General features: G+C 39.0%; 1 protein-coding gene across 1 annotated transcript in view; it reads right to left on the reverse strand.

Annotated features, from left to right (window-relative positions):
* Positions 1-21,112, reverse strand: part of LOC142336639 (uncharacterized) — a 93,440-nt gene that overhangs the window by 31,136 nt on the left and 41,192 nt on the right. The window contains exon 3 of the mRNA XM_075385548.1: positions 4,352-4,499. Coding sequence (XP_075241663.1) covers positions 4,352-4,499 — 148 coding nt within the window. The remainder of the gene's footprint in view (positions 1-4,351; positions 4,500-21,112) is intronic.

The raw sequence follows: 21,112 nt of genomic DNA on the forward strand, positions 1-21,112 counted from the left end.
GTAGCTTGAAGATAGTTGCTTTTGCTTCTATACTTGAAATGGTCCAGAATTTCACTACTTTAAATGGTCTTGGAATGAAACTCGGCGTTCACGTCGATGGCCCTGTTTTCCTTTGCCGAAACTTCAATTCCTTTGTGTAGTAGAAGGGCGGTTTTCACTGCTGCTCTCCTGAACACTCCGACGTTCGTTCGAACTTTCGCTGAAAAAATCACAGCGTCAGATCATTCCATGGTCTCTCTAACTCAACCCAGTTTGCACTATTCTCGTTTGTCACTCCTTTCGAATAATCAAACGAGATCGCATTGTTTTAGGTTTTCGTTCGTCTTAGATCGCGATTTTTGTCGTTATAGAAAGTTGGCAAATCTTTCCGAAAGTTGTCTTAGATGAGATTTACATAAATTTGAGTTTGTCACAAGGGCTTCAAGTGGTCAACAATTTTTTCTGCGCATGGTAGGCAGGCTAAACAAATCTTCTTGTCTCCAAGCAAGATGTGATTTGGGATCAATGCTTCTAAGTCATTAACGTCTGAACTGACTGGAGTCAAGGGTCTTGCAGTCAAAGTTTGTTCCACAATACACATCGTAGTAGATAGAATATCCTCGGTGACTGAAATGTTCCCCAACACTACGTACAATGCTTTCTTGCAACTTCTGACCAATCGTTCCCATACTCCTCCAAAGTGAGGTGCTGCGGTTGGGTTGAACTTCCATCCCATCCCTCAATTTTCAAATGTTTTCCCATTCTTTCTGTGTTGCATGCCGCAACATACTCTGCATTTTCTCTTTCAACTCCAGCAGATTTTGTTCCAATGTCGCTGATCATTCCGCTATATACACCGCTCTCAATGTTAGACATGTGAAAATACAACACCATAGCTTTTCATTCCTTCTCTCCTTGTCCCAGTCTTCACAATGAAAGGGCCTAAGTAGTAGACTCTAACATTTTTAAAGGCTGTTGAAGCAAGAAATCTTTTTTGGGTTTAACCTGCCATGGTAGGTAGGTAGGCTAAGCATGGTAAGCATTGTTTAGCCTCGGCGCATGATAGGTAGGCTAAACAAATGTTCTTGTATCCAAGCAAGATGTGATTTGAAATCGATGCTTCTAGGCCATTAACGTCTGAACTGACTGGAGTCAATGTTCTTGCCGTCACAGTTTACTCCACAATACATATCGTAGTTGATAGAAAATCCTCGGTGACTGAAATGTTCCCCAACATTACGTACAATGCTTTCTTGCAACTTCTGACCGATCGTTCCATACTCCTCCAAAGTGAGTTGCCGCGGTTGGGTTGATCTTCCATCCTATCCCTCCTTGAATCAAATGTTTCCCATCCCTTCTGTGTTGCATGCCGCAACGTACTCTGCAATTTCTCTTTCAGCTCCAGCAGATTTTGTTCCAATGTCGCTGACCATTCCGCTATATACACCGCTCTCACTGTTAGACATGTGAAATTACAACACCATAGATTTTCATTCATTCTCTCCTTCTCCCAGTCTTCATGCCTAAGTAGTACACTCTAACATTTTTAAAAGCTGTTGAAGCAAGAAATATTTTTTTGGGTTTAACCTGCTATTACCGGTGTTATCGTTTGTGCTCTGGATTTCCTGCAGTTTACACACTTGTTCTCAATCAATCGCCAGGCGTTTCGTATACCCAATATTCCTTACATGCTCAGTGCCTTCATGTCGATTGTACTTGCGTTAGTTTCGCAAGAAAATTTCAGTCGCATGATGTTTCCAATGTAGCAAAATTGGATGGTTATATATTGAAGTGCCATTGACTTTTGCCTATTCTGAGTTTGGCCATAATAAGTTCGCCCTCATTAAGAAGAAGTGAGAAATGAAATATTTTGCTGCTTTTTGGAATTACGTTTTCAGCGTTGAGAGATTTCATCCCTTCGCCATACTGCTCTTGCCGTGGTAGCTTGAACATAGTTGCTTTTGCTTTTTCTCCTTGTTCAACGGTTAGTTCTAGCGTTGCTGCTTTATGTGTTCCCAATGCTCGCTTCACATATACCTCTGCGTTCATTAGCCTGTTGAAGATACTGAATTGTTCCCGCTGATTAACAGCCTTCTTTTCTTCAGACTGTGCTGTGAAGACTGAAACACGTATATTCTCTTCATCTGAAGCAGAGACTAGGTTCACTTGTTCTGGCTATTCACTTTGTGGTCGCTTTAACCAGGCCGGCACAGTGAGCAACTCACATCTCCCGAGTTCCTCAATGTTGATTGCTCTCGTGCCAATGTCCGCTGCGTTGTTGATACTGCTCGCATGTTTCCACTGTGAAACATCGGTTGTATCCAGTATTTCAGCTACTTGATTTGCCACAATTACTTGCTGCTTACATTGGGAGCTGTGTATCCACTGCAGTACTGCAGTTGAGTCGAGCCAAAGACTGCAACCAATTATCTTCATTTCATGTTACTTGACTATCTGTTCTTTCAACCTCACTGCCACCACCACTGCTTATAGTTCCAAATGGGGTATTGAGAGATGTATCATCGGGGTTACTCCGAATTTTCCAATAACAAATGCTACGTCGAGTGAGTACTCTCTTGGATGAAAATGTAGATAGGCTACTGCACACATCGTGTCTTGAGGAGCATCCGAGAATACATTCAGTTTTGTCCCTCAAGGTTGTTTTGTAACTCGCTGTATTGAAGTACCTTCTATCGATTCTTGCTTCAGCTACAGTTGGAAGTTGATCTTTCCATCTCAAGAATTCGGCTTCCTCGCCAGGCTCCACTTTTAAGTCACGGTGTTGTCCATTCTTAGCCCAGATGCCTTTCAGAAGTCGTCTCATGTGAACAATGAACGGAGCAAACAAACCGATCGGCTCCAATACTGACAATAGCAGTGACCGAATCTTCCTCTGGGTCACGGCATTGTCAACTTCTTTATTGGAACCTCTGCACACCTAAGGACTATTGTCAGAAACCATTGTAGTCCATTGTAGTCCATGCACTGAAAATCCCTCCGCGTTGGGCTCAATTTTTCGGCCATCTCATTGTTTTTGCTTATCAATTTCTTGAGCTCAAATCCTTGTTGAGAGGGAAGAAGTTGCAACTGATTGACGACCTCAATTGAATGAAGACCTCTTCGGTTGTCGCCACTGATTTGATGATATCGTCATTGTAGAAGTTTTTTTATATTGTCTTTGCCGCAATTGGATACATTTTTTCATTGTACAGTCCCAGTCGCTTGAGAGCATAATTTCCACAAGTTGGGGAGCTGTTAGCTCCAAGTACGTGATATTCCTGTACACGAACAGGTTCGTTGGTTCACACACGCCATAGAAACCTCAATTAACTTCTAAACGCGCTCGGATCTTGTACTTGAAGAAACATTGATTCGGTAGCCGCTGTTAGGGCCATTAGTATTTCGCTAAATGTGGACATCGTTCCAATCAATCCATTTAGTAGGTCGGGTCCTGCTAGTAGCTCGTCGTGTAGGCATACTTCTTTATATTTTGATGCAGCATTGAAAACTCTGCCATTGCCAGGCTTCTGCGGGTTTATCACAGTGTGATGTGGCGAATACCATTCCTTCCTGAAGATGCTTTTCACTTCGGATTCGCCCATTTTCTCACGAATCCCCTTTCAATTTCTGTATCTGTTGACTGTTGATACCAACTTTTCAGTTTTGGGTCCCTTTGGAATCTTCCGAGTTGTTCGGCAGGTTTGGCTCTGGTTACCTATACAGCTTTCCCACTTCCTTCTATCGCTGGCTTGTAAACTTTGAGGTACTCCCTTCGTACTAAAAGAAAAAACGATAAATCTAACTTGATTTTAAAGTATCATAATTACGAAATAATCAAGTTTTCAGCGTCCAAATGTTATAATCACACGAGACGCTTTTTCACACCAAAAATTGTCTGATTTTTTGTCACATGAGAAAAAATCGTGTGATTTCACGCCAGGTAGTTTTACAGTGTACCGTCAATCAGCTTTGGTCTTGTCCAAATTGATCTTCTCATGCTTAATAAGCTTTACAACTCTGATACATTTCTGAATTTTGGTGATTTTTGCAGATTTTTCAACAGAGCCAACAAAAACTGTTCTTCGGCTTTGGTCAAAAACTGCTAAACTGGATTAGTACTTTGTTTTGAGAGTAATAAGTACGGAAATGTTATCACGCTGAAAAATGACCTCAACTTTTGACTGGACATCAGCAATGTTATTTCATATTTATAAAAATAATTAATCTCCTTGCTGGACGCCTGTTTGACATTCAATTATATGTAGGGCACATATTTTGCACCTTCAATAAGATACCTCCGGGCGAGATGAATCTATAGATCTAAATTGTTCCCAGATTAGTTGATAAAACGGTATGTGGATTGCCTGCCTACTTTATATCTCGGTTGCTTTTGGTGAAGACGTCTTTGTACTCCTTGGCGTAAAACTTGTTCCCTGTTATACCATGGGACTCCTCGTACAATCCAGTGAGCATTGTCCGATGGGAGGGGAACGTGTTCGTGACCCAATTGTTGAACAAACCCTGTCCACGTAGAGTCATGTTACCATTTTTATATTTTTCAAGAATTTATGCGCCAATAGGAATCCAAACCTATTTTCCTTACTGCAATATTTTTGAGTTTATTTATAACTTTCAAATCATGCTTGAAGCAAAAACCGCGATGCAGTAAAAAAAAATCGTGGGACATTGCAGATAAGGGCATTCAGCTCAGTTAATTGATTGCTGACACACAATTTAGCCACTGAGAAACCACTATATGTAAAGAAAGCTAAAGATAACTTTTACTGATTTACCTTACTTAACTTGATTGATATAGCCAAATTTTCATCATATAGCATATTGTCGCGAAATAGACAGGCAGCATTTTTTACCAATAACTTAATTTTGCCTTTGATACTATGCTAAAAAAAGCATCAAATTGCCTCATCCAATACCTACCTCATAATTCATAGATATTTAGGTAAGAGGAAATTCGAATTAATTTTTCTGTGAAAAAAATTTTCTGAAAATGAAGTATGTCGAGATTATTTTTAGATTGTAGGTTATGTTTGATCACAGATGTCATTCAAATGCGCCATCGGAGAAGTTCAGGGATAGAGAAACTCACCCCAGGTTGAGGTCCCAGACGGAAAGTCGGTATATCAAGACCGTCCCAGACGGAAAGTGCCTATGTCCAGACTTTTGTGCGTTCACCAGACTTTTGTGCGTTCACCAGACTTTCGTGCGTTCATGATCAGACTTTCGTGCGTTCATGTCCAGACTTTCGTGCGTTCACCAGACTTTTGTGCGTTCATGTCCAGACTTTCGTGCGTTCAAGTCCAGACTTTTGTGCGTTCACCAGACTTTTGTGCGTTCATGTCCAGACTTTTGTGCGTTCACAAGACTTTTGTGCGTTCACCAGACTTTTGTGCGTTCACCAGACTTTCGTGCGTTCAAGTCCAGACTTTCGTGCGTTCACCAGACTTTTGTGCGTTCACCAGACTTTTGTGCGTTCACAAGACTTTTGTGCGTTCACCAGACTTTCGTGCGTTCATGTCCAGATTTTTGTGCGTTCACCAGACTTTTGTGCGTTCACCAGACTTTCGTGCGTTCATGATCAGGCTTTCGTAAGACAAAAAGACAACAACCATTTATAACGATGAAATTTGTTACTCAAATCGTGGACATAAGTGACATGAAATTGTGGAAAATGCATGAATTTTATCACTGTTTTCACGGATGAACGTAACCCATTTCCACGATTTTGAGCGTTTGAGTAGCCTAGAACTTGATCTCCCGAGTTTCATTAGTAAATATTGTAGACCCAATTCAAAGACAATTGTTTTATCAGCTGTGGCACGAATAATTCATAATGATAATTGTCTTCTTAATCAACAATTAGTATTGGGAGGGGTGTCTCTGAATTTATTCATCACTTTGACATTCTTTCATATCGGTATAGTTAACACCATTTTACTTCATAGATACTGCAACCGTGGACAACGCTGACGCGTGGAACTGAGTTATCTATAACGAAAACAACAGTGACAAAATCTTATCACTGTTTTCAACACTGGCACAAAAATAGGCATAGTGATAGATAGTGAAAAATATAACAAATCAAATTTGAAATAAATGCACCCACTGTCACCAATTTCAACCTCCGCTTACAACGCTCACCGTAAATATATGATCGTTAAAATTTTAGGAATTTACAAAATCGAGTAAATTGACTCGAGTAATCGGAATTTCGTCTCACAAAGGGGATTTAAAAACAAAAATCCACAGAAAGGATTACAAATTTTTGCCATTTCTTTCAATGCGGGCAAGAACGAAGTTTAAAAACCTATTGGCAAACCAAAATTTTAAAAAATACATTGTATTGCTTTGATCTAAAAAGCCTCAACAAATTTCTCATTTTACTTTGAAATTAATCTTGCAAGTTTAGTTCCGCTGGCTTTTTTAATTCCAATCCTCCAAATTTATTTGGTGTTCAGTAACTTAATACCAGCCAAACTTTTTTGTGTAGCACCTTTTGTCCCATTGATACCCAGGATGAAGTCCGCGACCCAAGACAGGCATTGGCCAGACCAACCATACCCAAAGATAGGTATTGGCCAGACTGAACATACCTTGGCCACCCTTGGCCAGACCAAGCAGACTTTGACCACCATTGGCCAGACTGAACAGACTTTCTCCAGACCATTGGCCAGACCGAACAGAACTATGGCCAGAACGTTGTCCAGAACATCAGCCAGACCGTTGTGCAGAACCTGGGCCAGACCGAACAGACCCTATGCCCGACCGTTGTCCAGACCAACGGCCAGATCCTTGTCCATACCATTGACCAAACCGAACAGACTTTTGGCCAGACCGTTTTCCAGACCATGGGACATTTTGGACGATTTCACTAAATTTTGACGAGTGTCGTTTTTGTCAAACATACAAAACATCATAGCCTTCATGGCGAGGTAGGTAAATGATTTGTGATGTCATAATGAAGCTTAAAATTATTATCATTTCTGCATTTATATTGTTTCTTTTGAGGTGCCTTTATTTCATATTTATATAAAGACAAGGGTATTGGCCAGACCGAACAGACTGAAACCTGTCCTTTGGTCAGACCGAACAGACCAATATATGGGTATTGGCAAGACCGAACAGACCGAAATAAGGGTATTGGCCTGACCGAACAGACAAAAAAATGGGTTTTGGCCAGACGGAACAGACCGAAATATGGGTATCGGCCAGACGGAACAGACCGAAATAAGGATATTGGCCAGACCGAACAGACCGAAATATGGGTATTGACCAGACTGAACAGACCAAAATTGCCATTGGCCAGACGGAAGGCGCGACCCAAATTTTTCGAGGCCATTGGGGGCGGTTGTGCCGGACCCCCTGTCCACGACCCAAGTCGGTCTGGCCAATACCTGTCTTGGGTCGCTGACTTCATCCTCGCTATCTTTTGATAAGAGATGAAAAATTTATATCTTTGAAGAACTCATAACACTTTTTTGGGCTCCGATAATCGGATTTATCAGCACTCAGTAAATAACCGGCTCTATACGTTTACAGTTTTACGTTTTTCCTTACAATAAAGTTGAGATCATGAACTCGGTAAAACCAAGTGTCCCTCAACTGCAATTTCAATAGCTATTTCAATGATTTTTTCCTTCTTTATCACTTTTACTTTCTTTGTTCCAAACAGCACGTCAAATTTCAATAAAATTTTGTGATAAACTTTATTAACGATTGTGTTGATTTGGATGAGAACATATAAATGCGCAAATTGAGTTCCCCTTTTTTAATGAAAAGAGTATCATAACAGACGTGACATAAAGATATAGGTTGTTCAAGACGAAATGTTTTTAAATGTTATTTTAAGATTAACTGCTTCTTTTTTGAGTACTGAACACTAGGTACGCACACTCAAAAATTTGTTTGACACTGTCACAAGTTCATATTTACGAGTTTAAAAATTTCTCATGCAAGTTTTTGCCTTTTTGTTTTCCGAAATACGAAAAAATAACAGAATATTTTGAGATTCACTGGGAACGGCTTTACACCGCGCCACCTGTTACAGCAGTTTCAAACCTGTACGGATATTACATTTTTGCGGTCAAAATTTGTTAACTGTAGTATCCGCTATAGAATACATTTGCAATATTTGATACTCAATTAGTCCCAATAACAACTGTTCAGCTTTCCTGAATAACAAGTTGCTTCGCATGAGTTAATTAAATAAATCAAAACTTCAAAAAACTTCAAGTCGCAAATTATAAGTCCTTTGCCAACACCACCTACGAAACCGCAAATGAGATAATAGGTCGCAGGATTATGAACGTTTGGTTAGACCCACTGTCTGATCTAATAATAAACAACACCTGGTAGACTGTGTGGTTCTTTTTTATACCAAATCTTAATACATGAGTAAAACCTTCAAAGTGAAATAACTCTATTATTGAAGATTCTAAGAATAAAAATGCGTTTTCTCTATTCAAAGTCACTCTGACTGTACAATCACTTACTGTACAAGATTTAAACATACAAGACATAGTAACAAAAAGCTTACCGCTCAAAAAAGGAGTGCTTCAAAACGCAAAGTTTTTCAGTTTAATAAGACGAAATTAACGAGTTTCAACTGATTTTTGGTAATTTTTCAAGCTCTAATTATACTGCTAATCAAGAAAATATAAATTTGATTTTTACGTGCTGATCGGGTAAAAATAACTATGCAAGGTTCTCTGAATACATGGGGCTCAAGATCATTCATACGGTGCTCGATATCTCTGAATTATAAATATCTCAAAGTTCACTGAAATGGCATAACAAATCCGGTTTCTCATACTCCGTTTCAGCTTAACTCCTTGTACTAGAGAACTTTTCGTAAAATGTGTATACGAGGTAAGGCTTTCAACAGTTGGTGATAGTAGCGCAGTTCGAGCTTCAGGTTGACTTCTGTATGATAATCACGTACTAAAAGTAAGTTAGTATTTTGACCAGCATGAACAATCAATGGGGCTTCGGTAAAATATAGTAATAGTTTTTAGTTGTCGTGCTATTCTAACTTAATTTTTAATTTGCCCATGAAAGGTTATTCATTTAATTAGTCCGAGCTTTACATCGCTGTCCCTGTTTTCCATCAAGAAAACATCGTTTCCGTTTGATGGTACGGCGCGAGCTTGATCATTTGTCGCCTGTATACTCCATCATCTGTTCCGATTTTTGCTGATCGAATCACACAATCAGACTTGTCAATAGTAACTCAACCCACATTATTTTATCCTCGCTTGTCGCTATCTTAAATCAAGTAAACGAGAACGCATTTTTCAGGGTTTTCGCTTGTCACAGATAACAAGTTATTACAATTATTCAACGTTTCAAATTTATTCATTGAAGTCCGTAAAATCTTAAAACCGTCAAAAGAGATTTCGGTGATCGACAAATCCCCCTGCCTATTATAGATAGGGTAAGCAAAATTTCTTGTCGCCAAGCAAAAAGTGATTGGGAGTAAGTGCTTCAATGTCATTAACATCTGAACTGACTAGAAACAACAATTTTGTTCTCAACTTTTGCTCAACAATACACATTATAGTTGAAAAAACGCTCCAGTGACTGACCGGCTCCCCAATACCGCATATATTGCTGTTCATAGACTCCTGCGAAGTGAGCTACCATAGGTGGGCTGAACTTCGATGGGATCCATAATTCATGTTGAATGAGATTTTTCTATGCTTTTTTTGTTTCAGGTCACAACATACTTAGCAAACTCTTGTTCAGCACCAAAAAAGTGTATAATTGTCGCCGATCAATGCAGCTGGCTTGCCTCTTCGTGCAATAAAAATTATTGCCTTGGGGGAACAATCTGTGTTTAACTTGAGTACTGCTTCAACATAAACCGCTCTCTCAGCTAGACACGTAAACAAACAACATTGCCGCTTTTCGTTTCATCCCCCAAGCTCCACAAGAAATTTGCCAAAGGAGTGCAATTTTCACTTTTGTAAAGAATATTGAAGCATATATCATCTGGCAACTATCCCTTAGCAGGTGCTATCGCTTAAATTCTGCTCATTCTGAAGCTGACACACCTGTTCTTTATTGATCTTAGGACGTTTCTTCTGCCCAGAATCCACATTTTCTTATGATCAACGTATTAACGTTTCTTACATGCTCAGTGTTTTCATGTCGAATGTCCTCGTGTTTGTTTCACAAGAAAAACTCAACAACATGGTGTCAACAATCTAGCAAAATTGGGTGCCTTGGTCCGGATAACCCCTTTTCTTGGCAAAAAGATGAGAATAGTTAAATCTTGCTGTTTCCTCGAATTTAATTTCAATTCATCAACAAACTATTTTTGATGTAATAACTTGAAGACGCTGCCTTCACTTTTTCTCTCTTTTCAACAAACTATAATTTTTTGTAGGTTTTATTCGCTCAATGCTCACTGTGCTCCATTGTATTCACTAGCCTGTTTGAAGTTACAAAATTGTTCCCAATAACAGCATCCATTTCTTCAGCCTGTATTAGGAAGACTGATCTGTGTAAGTTCTCTTCATCTGGGGCAATGACTAGCTTCACTTTGTCTGGCCAATTACTTTCAGTTGCCTCCAACCAGGCTTACCCAGTGAGCCATTTTCTTCTATTGTTTTCCTAAATGTTGATTGCTCTCTTGTAAATATCTAGTAGGTTGTTGATACCATTGACGTGTCTCCACTGTAAACATCAGTTGTGTCCAATATGCGCTACTTAATTGTCTACAAACGCTTGTTGTTTACGATAAAAGGTGTGCATCCACTGCAAAACATTAGCTGAGTCTAACAAACAACAGCCACTGTTTACATTTAGTTCAAGTTCTTTGAATATCTTTTACAATGACTGCTATAAGGGCAGTTTGTAAATCCAAAGGTGGTGTTGAAAGATGTCTCTTGGTTGGTATTTCAAGTAGACCATTGCACACAACGTCTTTTCAGAAGTATTAGCTCACACATGAAGATCAGTTCTCTCCTTAACTCCATTGAAGTATCCTCTAATGATGCATGTTCAGCTAAAATTGGAAATTGTTCTTTTCAATTCAAATCTTTGCTTCCTCACCAGACTCGACATCATTGTCCCAACGATGCTCATTCTTCCTCGAAATATTTTTCAGGAGTCGTCTATGAAAAGTGAACGGAGCAAACCACCCGATCAGGTCAAATACTGAAAATACTGGTGACAAACAGTAAATATCCTGTGTCATATTTTACTTAAGAGGTTAAACATTGAACAACCAAGATAAGAACTATCAAGCTTTAGCGGAAGAAGTCAACACTAAAAGAAGACTTGGGTACAGAATGATTATATATTCAGATCGACTCAACTATCTAAGTGGTTCTCTATCAACGGATTGCTCACCCCTAGAAAAAAAACCAAGTCAGATGAAACGTTGAAGTAATCTTTCAATCTACCCAGCAAACCTTACTGAACAACATCTAAAGTATGCAATGGAGTGCAAAGCAGATTTGGAGGTTCATTGTTTTCCATATATAAGCAAACCCATGCAAACAGCAATGCAGAGCAAGGCAGCCCAAATCAAGCAATAAACAAAAACGAGAGCAACGACAACCAAACAACGGACAAACCAGTTGATCCGAGATTACAAAACGGAGCCATAGCGGAAAATAGGCTAGAGAAAGTAGGCTAGAGAAGCCTAAGCAACGAAAAACATTTCTGAAACATGCTAGGCAAACTGTAGCGGCGAAAAACGGATGAAGAAACAATGTTTGATATCAAAATTTTAGACAATTCTGTGACTCGAACAGGGACCGTATGAACAAAGGAGTGCAGAATTTGGGATACAATTGAAGGAACTCGAATTTTAGCATCAACTACAGGAAGAATAGCGTGAACTGGAGCGCAGAGTGAGAAGATTGGCATTGTAGAATGATGATTCCAACTCTCAATCAAACAGTTTACTCGACAAGGCACCCTTCAACTGGACTCGAAAGAGAAGTGTATCAGAATGACCTGAACTAAACAGGCATAGCCACTTCCCGTGGCAATTGATCTTGGGACGTTTGTTTTCATGTCAAATGTCCTGGTGATTGTTTCGGAAGAGAAACTCAACTCCATGATGTCACAAGTGTTGCAAAATTGGGTGCCTTGGTCCGGGTAACCTTTTCCTGCACAAAAGAATGAGAACAGTTAAATCTTTCTGTCTCCTCGAATTTAAGTTTTCAGCTCTGAGCAATTTCAATTCATCAGTAAACTATTCCTGATGTGATAACTTGAAAACGTTGCCTTCGCTATTTCTCTCTTTTCAACGTACTATAAATTTTTGTAGGTCTTATTCGCTCAATGCTCATTGTGCTCCATTGTATTTACTAGCCTGTTTGAAGTTACAAAATTGTTCCCAATAACAAAAATTGTTTTTTCAGTCTGTATTATGAAGACTGATCTGTGTAAGTTCTCTTCATCTGGGGCAATGACTAGCTTCACTTTGTCAGGTCAATTACTCCCAGTTGCCTTCAACCACGCCTGCCCAATGAGCCATTTCCTTCTATTGTGTTCCTCAATGTTGATTGCTCTCTTGTAAATGTCCAGTAGGTTGTTGATATCATTGACGTGTCTCAACTGTAAACATCAGTTGTGTCCAATATCCGCTACTTAATTGACTACAAACGCTTGTTATTTACGATAAAAGGTGTGCATCCACTGCAATACATTAGCTGAGTCTAACAAACAACAACAACTGTTTACATTTAGTTCAAGTTCGTTGAATATCTTTTACAATGACTGCTATGAGGGCAGTTTGTAAATCCAAAGGTGGTGTTGAAAGATGTCTCTTGGTTGGTATTTCAGGTAGACCATTGCACACAACGTCTTTTCAGAAGTATTAGCTCACACATGAAGATCAGTTCTCTCCTTAACTCCGTTGAGGTATCCTCTAAAGATGCATGTTCAGCTAATATTGGAAACTGTTCTTTTCAATTCAAATCTTTGCTTCCTCACCAGACTCGACATCATTGTCCCAACGATGCTCATTCTTCCTCGAAAAATTTTTCAGGAGTCGTCTATGAAAAGTGAACGGAGCAAACAACCCGATCAGGTCAAATACTGAAGATACTGGTGACAAACAGTAAATATCCTGTGTCATATTCTACTTAAAAGGTTAAACATTGAACAACCAAGATAAAAACTATCAAGCTTTAGCGGAAGAAGTCAACACTAAAAGAAGACTTGGGTACAGAAAGATTGAATATTGAGATCCACCCAACTATATAAGCGGTTCTCTATCAACGGATTGATCACACCTAGAAGAAGAAACCCAAGTCAAGTGCAACTTTGATGTAATCTTTCAATCTACCCGGCCAACCTTACTGAACAACATCTAAAGTACGCAACGGAGCGCAAAGCAGATTTGGAGGTTCAAAGATTTCCATATATAAGCAAACTCGTGCAAACAGCAATGCAGAGCAAGGCAGCCCAAGTCAAGCAATAAACAAAAGCGAGGGCAACGACAACCAACCAACGGACAAACCAGTTGATCCAAGATTACAAAAACCAAGCCACAGTGGAAAATAGGCTAGAGAAAAAAGGCTAGAGAAGTCTAAGCTACAAAAAGTGTTTCTGAATCATGCTAGGCAAAATATAGCGATGAAGAAGGTATGAAGAAACAGTATTGCTATCAAGTTTTTAGACAACTTTGCGCCTCGAACAGGGACTGTTTGAACGAAGGAGGGTCAAATATGGGATACAACTGAATGAATTCGAAATTTAGCTTCAACTACCCGAAGAATAGCGTGAACTGGAGCGCAGAGTGAGAAAATTGGCATTGTAGAATGATGATTCCAACTCTCAATCAAACAGTGCACTCGACAAAGCCCCTTTCAACTGGACTCGAAAGAGAGGTCTATCAGAATGACCTCGTAGAAATGTCAGCCTTTTAACTCTATGAGCACGCTTCGAAGCAACCGCTGAACTGAACAGGCATAGCCACTTCCCATGACAATTCACGCAATTTTTTTGTAGAGCGTTAAAGACCGGGACAGTTCTTCGACGGCTAGTTTACAATACACCAGTGGATTTTCAGTTCGCATTAACCAACTAAAGGTGATGTTGAACAACTTCAACGGGAAACCTCCAGTAGCCAGAGTGCTCTTGTATATTCGTTGCTATGATAGAAAAACGACCAACACTAGACGTCTCCGAGAAAATGAGACGTCTAAAAATTCTCCTGACAAGCCAGTCAAAGATAGGTTTTTTGGGGAATTGGATGCCCTCGACAGTTGTATATGGTGCTTAGAAAACAAAAAAATATCCTGTGTGATTGGTTTTGTTTTAACCTCTCGGTTCGGACATATGTACACTTTGAAATTAGCGTCAATAAAAGCAGCCAGTCTTTTTTAGTCCCAATATTGAAGACCTCTAAATATTGAATTCAATTCAGTTTCGATCTGCTTCGTGTTGCTGTCTTTTGTTTCGATCACTAGAATTTGACTGCTTCTTCTGTGTTTCTACGGATTTGATAAAATTGTTCATGTAGAAGTTATTCTGTTTTAGATTTGCTGCAATTGGATCATTTTCTTCATTATCTAGTCCCAACTGCTTGAGATCAAAAATTGTAGAATTTGGTGACATTTTAGCCCTTTATACAGGAAATCTATTTGTATATTCGAACAGACTCGTTAGTCCTTGGAAACCATAGACACCGCAACTTCTATACCGTTCAAGAACAGTAAAATCGGATCGATATCGGCTGTATGAGCTATTGAACCTTCGCGAAAACGGATTGTCAGTGTAACCAACCCATGTAGTACTTCAAACACGTTGTACTCTGCCTGGCTTGTTTGAATTTAGCAAATATTGGTTTTTTGGCAAATAGCAATGGTTTTCCTCAAATTCCCGTTCAATTTGGCCAGTATATTTTTTAATCCTTTCTCCACATGTATCTTTTAACTGTCGAAAGAAATTTTTCAGATTTGGATTTCTTCAGAATCATCGCTCCAATGAGTAAAGGAAACCCAACGCTGGTCTATAGTTGTTTGGAGGGTTTGACTCTGATTCGCCCCGCAGCATTCCCACTTCGAACCGCTTCGACCCACTTCTTTTGGAGACCGCCGTTCCTTCCTTGAGTTACTAACGTCGTTGATTCTGGGGTCAAAATTTTCTATGTCCCAACAGTTTGGATATTGTCGTCCATTTTCACATCTGCTGTGTAGGCAAAATGCAAACAGTTTGCCCTCCTTTGGCTTTTGTGGGTCCGGTGACTACCCACCCTAATTCCGTTAGAACGGCTAAAGGCAAAGCTTCAATTAATCCCACTTTTGAATGCAGTCCCTTTCATTTGAGAGGAACTATTTTCGTCCTTAGATCCTTCGTGGTATTCCCCCATGAATGCCAGCTTTGGTGAGAATATTATCAGTGTCTTGAACTCTGAACTTCTCTTGCACACTTTGATCATTGAATGAAACAATTGATCCACTATTGAGGAGATCATAAGTCTTATGCAACCACCTTTGAATTGAGTCGGGAACTATCCGAATAAATCACGTAACTTCGTAGCTCTAGTTGATAGTTGCTGCACCCGTGCATACTTTCAATTGTTCATGCATTCAAATTTTGTAGTTTAAATGGTTGTGCTTCTTGGTACCTCAATTTATATCTCACGCCTAATAAATAACTCCAAACTTATGGTAGCCATCAGCCAGTTTTCAGTTTCCTTCCATTTTTCTTGTTCGAAATTGCACTGAAGTCTGATGTCTTTCAAAATCGAGTGTCTCTATTCGTGATTTTTTGGTATTCTTTCCTTCGTTCTCCTCTGAAAGCTGGAAAATCTTCAGGCACGAATGCCATTCTTGTTAGCCAGTCTTCATCTTCATCATCAACATAGAAACACACTTTCTGAGAAACTGGGAGACTCTCATCCACTGATATAAATTGCGGAACTTGATTGCAGATCACCAATTCCTCTTCACTTTTTGAGCACGATCGGAAAATTAGAAACAAAAATAGAAATTGATCAGACGAGATGAATCGCGAGGCTTCACTTGCCTTGTCTAGTCTGGCAAGACTACCCAGATGTGCGTCGATGATCAATACTTCATCTTCCTCGACCAGAAGACATCAAATGTCGCTTCTGGTGATTGCTAAATCGCCAATGTAGAAAATGTTCTTCACTGCTGTTACTGAAATTGTATACGTTTCTTCCATATTGAGTCGCAGTCGCTTGAGAAAACGCATCGCACATGCTCGAGAGGTCTTAGCTCCAAAAACAAGAGTGATAATTGCATAATTGAGGCTTGTTAGTCTTTGGACGCCATAGAAACCACACGCAACTTCTATTCTGTTCGATGGCTTCCACTTGCTCAAAGACTGGCTCATTATTGGCTAAGAAGTCTAATTGTTTTACTTGTTTGGGTATGGCACTAAATGGTGTTGCAACTACCTTTACTTGCGAAGAGTGCCTTTAACCTTGGATTCGTCCAGTAGCTTTCGGAATCTATTTTCATCATTGGTATCAATCAACACAAATTTTTCAGGTTTTAGTTCTTTTAGAATCTCTGCTCCAATGGGTGAGGACAAAAGGCTTAGCTGTTGCTGTCTGGAAGTTTTGGCTCTGGTTCACTCAAAAGCAATCCCACGTTTTATTTCTCTCTTGTAAACTTAATCATACTCTCGAGCACCTTTAACTACCGTTCCTCCTCTGCTGACTGACAATATTGATTTTGGAGGCATAGGTTTCTGTATCCCACCATGTTTGGACATTCTCAGCAACTTTCACAACTTCTATTTAAGGGAAAAGACTAATTTTTTGAATCCTTACTCCAGTCACGGCTACCAATGAATACCCATACTAATACTGTTAGAACGGCGAAAGGTCCACTTCTTCTTCCAATATTGTAGACCAATGGGCGCTGTAGTTCATAAGCATCACAACAAAAGTTTGGGCTAATTGTCATCAAATTGAATCTCTCGCTTGGGAGAAAACTCAATTGATTGCTGATTTGCTTTACCTTAGTCCTAGTTTGTATTGCTCAACAATTTTGACAGGTCTGAAGACTCCTCGATTGAAAGCACTTTTGGACAAACGTACGTAACATAAGCTTTGTTCCCTCCGGAGTGTTCCCTATTCTATGAAAACCATCATCAACCTGACAACGATTGTTTTCTCGTTTCCCTCCTACTTCAATTATTTAACAATCGAAGTCGGACTGAAGTTCAATACTTTAAAGGAGCGTTTTTATCTATTCGTGTTTCTTCGGTCTTCTTCCTTCCACTCTCCTTTGAACGCTATAAATCCTTCATGCACAAATGCCAGCCTCGATCGTTTTTCTTCAGACAATCAGATCTGGCCAGTCATCATTTTAAACATGAACATAGAACCATCAATTCTCGTTGAGAAATCGCAAAAATGTTTTACATTGACATGTACAGATCATGAATTTGTCAGTACTCATTGAGCACGTTCTCAAAAAAACAAAAACAGTAATTGGTCAGACCAGTAGAATTGGGAGACTTTACTTACCTTGCCTTTTGAAGACTCTCCTGCTGCGAATCCATGGTGTGACGTCTTCCAAATTGCCCCTACAGAGGTAAAGGGTTCCCGTTGAAGTTGTTCAACATCACCTTCAGTTGGTTAATGCAAACTGAAAATTCAATAATTCAACGGTGTACTGCAAACAAGCTCTTGAGGAACTGTCCCGGTCTTCAACGCTCGACGAAAGATTGCGTGAATTGTCATGAGAATTGACTATGCCTGTTCAGTTCAAGGTTGCATCGAAGAGAGCTCATAGAGTTTAGAAGTTGATATTTCTATTGTTTCATTCTGATACACTTTTCTTTCGATTCCATTTGAAGGGTGCTTTTTCGATTGCATTGTTTGATTGAGAATTGGAATCATCATTCTACAATGCCAATCTTCTCACTCTGCGCTCCAGTTCACGCTATTCTTCCGGTAGTTGATGCTAAACTTCGAATTCCTTCAATTGTAAGCCATATTCTCTTTTCCTTCGTTCAAACGGTCCCTGTCCAAGTTGCAACATTCTCTAGAATTTTGACATCAGATATTGTTTCTTCATCCCTTCTTCACCGCTACATTTTGCTGAACATGTTTCAGAAATATTTTCCGTAGCCTATTGTTCCACCGCGGCTCAATTTTGTAATCTTGGATCAACTGGTTTGTCTGTTGATTGATTGTCGTTGGTCTCGCTTTTGTATATTGCTTTACTTGCGTTGCCTTGGTCTGCATTCATTTCTGGTTTCATGGGTTTGCTTATATATATATATATATATATATATATATATATTATATATATATATATATAATATAAATGGAAACCTATGAACCTCCAAATCTGCTTTGCACTCCGTTGCCTTCCGTAGCTGTCGTTCAATAAGGTTTGCTTGATATATTAAAAGATGGCATCGACTTTGCAATTGCGTTGGGTTTTTTCTTCTAGGGGGTAAACAATCCTTTAATATACAACCTCTTGATAGTTGGGTCGATCTGAACGTTCAATCATTCTGTACCCAAGTCTCCGCTTAGTGTTGACTTCTTCCCCTAAAGCTTGATATTTTTTATTTTGGTTTTTCACTGTTGAACAAAGCTGTTCTCTGACTATTGCGCTAAAATTGCTTCAGCCGTCATCTTTTGCTTTGCTTAATCCCTTCAAACAGGGTTCGCACTTCATCTTTTTTTAACCGCACTTTTCGGTTTGCCTCACTGCCATTTCAATTGAGTTGTTCAAATATTTATCTAAGTGATTTGTAAAAATCTTTATGTGCCTCTGACTTTCTATTGATCAGATTGTACAGCAGTTTGCCTTACTTTCCAATCGAAGACAAGGAAAGCTTTTTAACATCCAATTAGTTTCAACCGTTTCAGATCTGTCCGGATATTACGTTTTGAAAGTATCTTTTGTGACCTGTATTATCCCCTATACTGTAGATTTCATTTACATTACTTGATAGACAATGAGTCCCAAAAATTACTCGTTCAACTCTGCTCATTAAGCAATTCCATCGCTTGAGTCATTCAAATAACTCAGGACCTCAAAGAACTAACGATTCGCAAATTATATGTTTTTTGTCAGTTTCTCAAAACCGCAAAAAATAAAAAAGAACAATTGAAATGATTATGAACAAGGAATAGACCTAGTCTGATCCAAAAGTTAACAACACGTGGTAGATTGTGTTTGTGCGGCTCCATGTTTTATTTTAAACTAAATCTTAATTCATTGGCAAACTTCATAAACGAGGATTCAATTTTGAGCAAAATTGGTAGTGAAGAACGCTGTCATATAAATTTTGAAACGAAGAAGAAATAAATTGAACTGGTTGACTGGTCCTTGAGAATAGATGTAGTCAACTCTACCTCAGATTTGATTTCTCTTAGATAATTTGAAAAATATTTCTTCTTTCTCAATTGACTTCCAAAGCACCACTAGAAAACTAGGCTCTGTACGTTGCGCATCGGTTCTATTACTGTTGGCGCGACTATCGAACAGAAGCATGAGCAGACCAAAAAAGAAAATTAATCTCTAAACTTTTGAAATTTCTGGTAACTCGAAAACAATAAAAGCTAAGAATTTTTACAATAGTAACTCCATATTTCTCCACGCCAAACAATTCTCCGGGAAGGGAAACCCAATGCAACTACAGGCCAAAAATTTTGGTTAGGGCAACCTCTAGCCATCCATAAAGCCAAACAACACTATGACATCAAAAACACAAGAGGTTGAACACTTTATCACTTAGGATAATTTTAACTTCAGTCAAACGTAAAGTTACAGTCCTTTAAACGTCCGAGCAGCTAATTGTTTCAACGCAATTTTAAGTCAATTTGAATTATTGAAGAACTAGGACGGCGTTTTACTCGAGTACCAGGTTGTGAAGGTTCTGTTTCGCTGAGATTCTTGAGCAGCCGCAATACCTACTTAGGAAATTTGTTCTACAAAGGAGAATACCAAAGTTAATTCCCTATTCAAAGTCAAGGTTGAGATACACTATAGAATAGCTCAAATGATTTACCGAAACAATACATAATAATAAGTAGCTTCTTTCCGCACAGTATGTCCGGTTAATATGAAAAAACAAACATGATTCAACAGTTTTTTTTTAATTTTTCAAGCTTTGTTGATACTAATAGTCAAGTTGTTTTGCATATTAAATCTTATTTGTTGATTGGATAAAGATAACTATGTCGTCAGATCCTCTTAATACACTGGGTTCGGGATACCTCAAATGGTGCTCCGTGCTCTGATTTATAGCGCAAAATTCGCTGAAACTGGCATGCCAAAATCGGTAACTAATACTCCATTTCAGCTTAATTCTTTGTACTAGAGATTTCTTGTGAATACGATTGAATAATCATTTGGTGATAGTGGCATAGTTCGAGTTTGACTTCATGGTTAATAATCACGTAATAAAGAATATTATTAATTAGGTATGTTGACAAGCGAGAACAATTAATGGGGCTTCGATAGCATTAAATTTTACTTGTCATGCTAACTTCGCTGCTTAACTTGCTCTTGACAATTATTCATTCAATAAGCTCGGCCTTAACAGTACTCTTTAAGTTATTAATTGTTTTACGTTTTGAATTTTCTTGGCGAATGACAGGTTAGAAACTTATGTGCGAACGAACATTACTCATCCCCTTTGTTATTTGTTCTTATTGCGCTACAACAAGACAATAACACTGTCTAACTCGTTTCGCTGTTTTGCAACCACCCCATTATCAATCAATGCCAAGTTTCGACAACGCGTAAAATGCAATGAATGAAGTAAACTGAGGGCTGTTAAATAGGATCTTTTGGTTGCTGTGAAGAACAAGTCACTTATATTTGAGAACTTTCTCAATAACGAACATGGTAGCAAAATACCTACTCTGCGTAGATAAAATGTTTAAACCAACAATGAACGTAAGGAAATTGTGGTTAAATCCGGTATTGTTTCTTTAGTTATAACACCTACCCCTTAATATTATCCAGGTTAACACCTATGTTACCCCAGTAGTCGTACAATACTCAATTTGGCTCGAAAAGTACAAGGCAAACGGAGCTCCAAGATGAACCTTGAGCGCATATTTTAAGTACTGGCCCCTGAATCAAATATCATCAAGGTGAGCCCCACGACCTCAACTACCAAGGAACCGGGTAGAAAGTCACGGTTC

This window comes from Convolutriloba macropyga, chromosome 3 (assembly GCF_964194025.1).
Source record: "Convolutriloba macropyga chromosome 3, txConMacr16.3, whole genome shotgun sequence".
Lineage (NCBI taxonomy): Eukaryota > Metazoa > Xenacoelomorpha > Acoela > Convolutidae > Convolutriloba > Convolutriloba macropyga.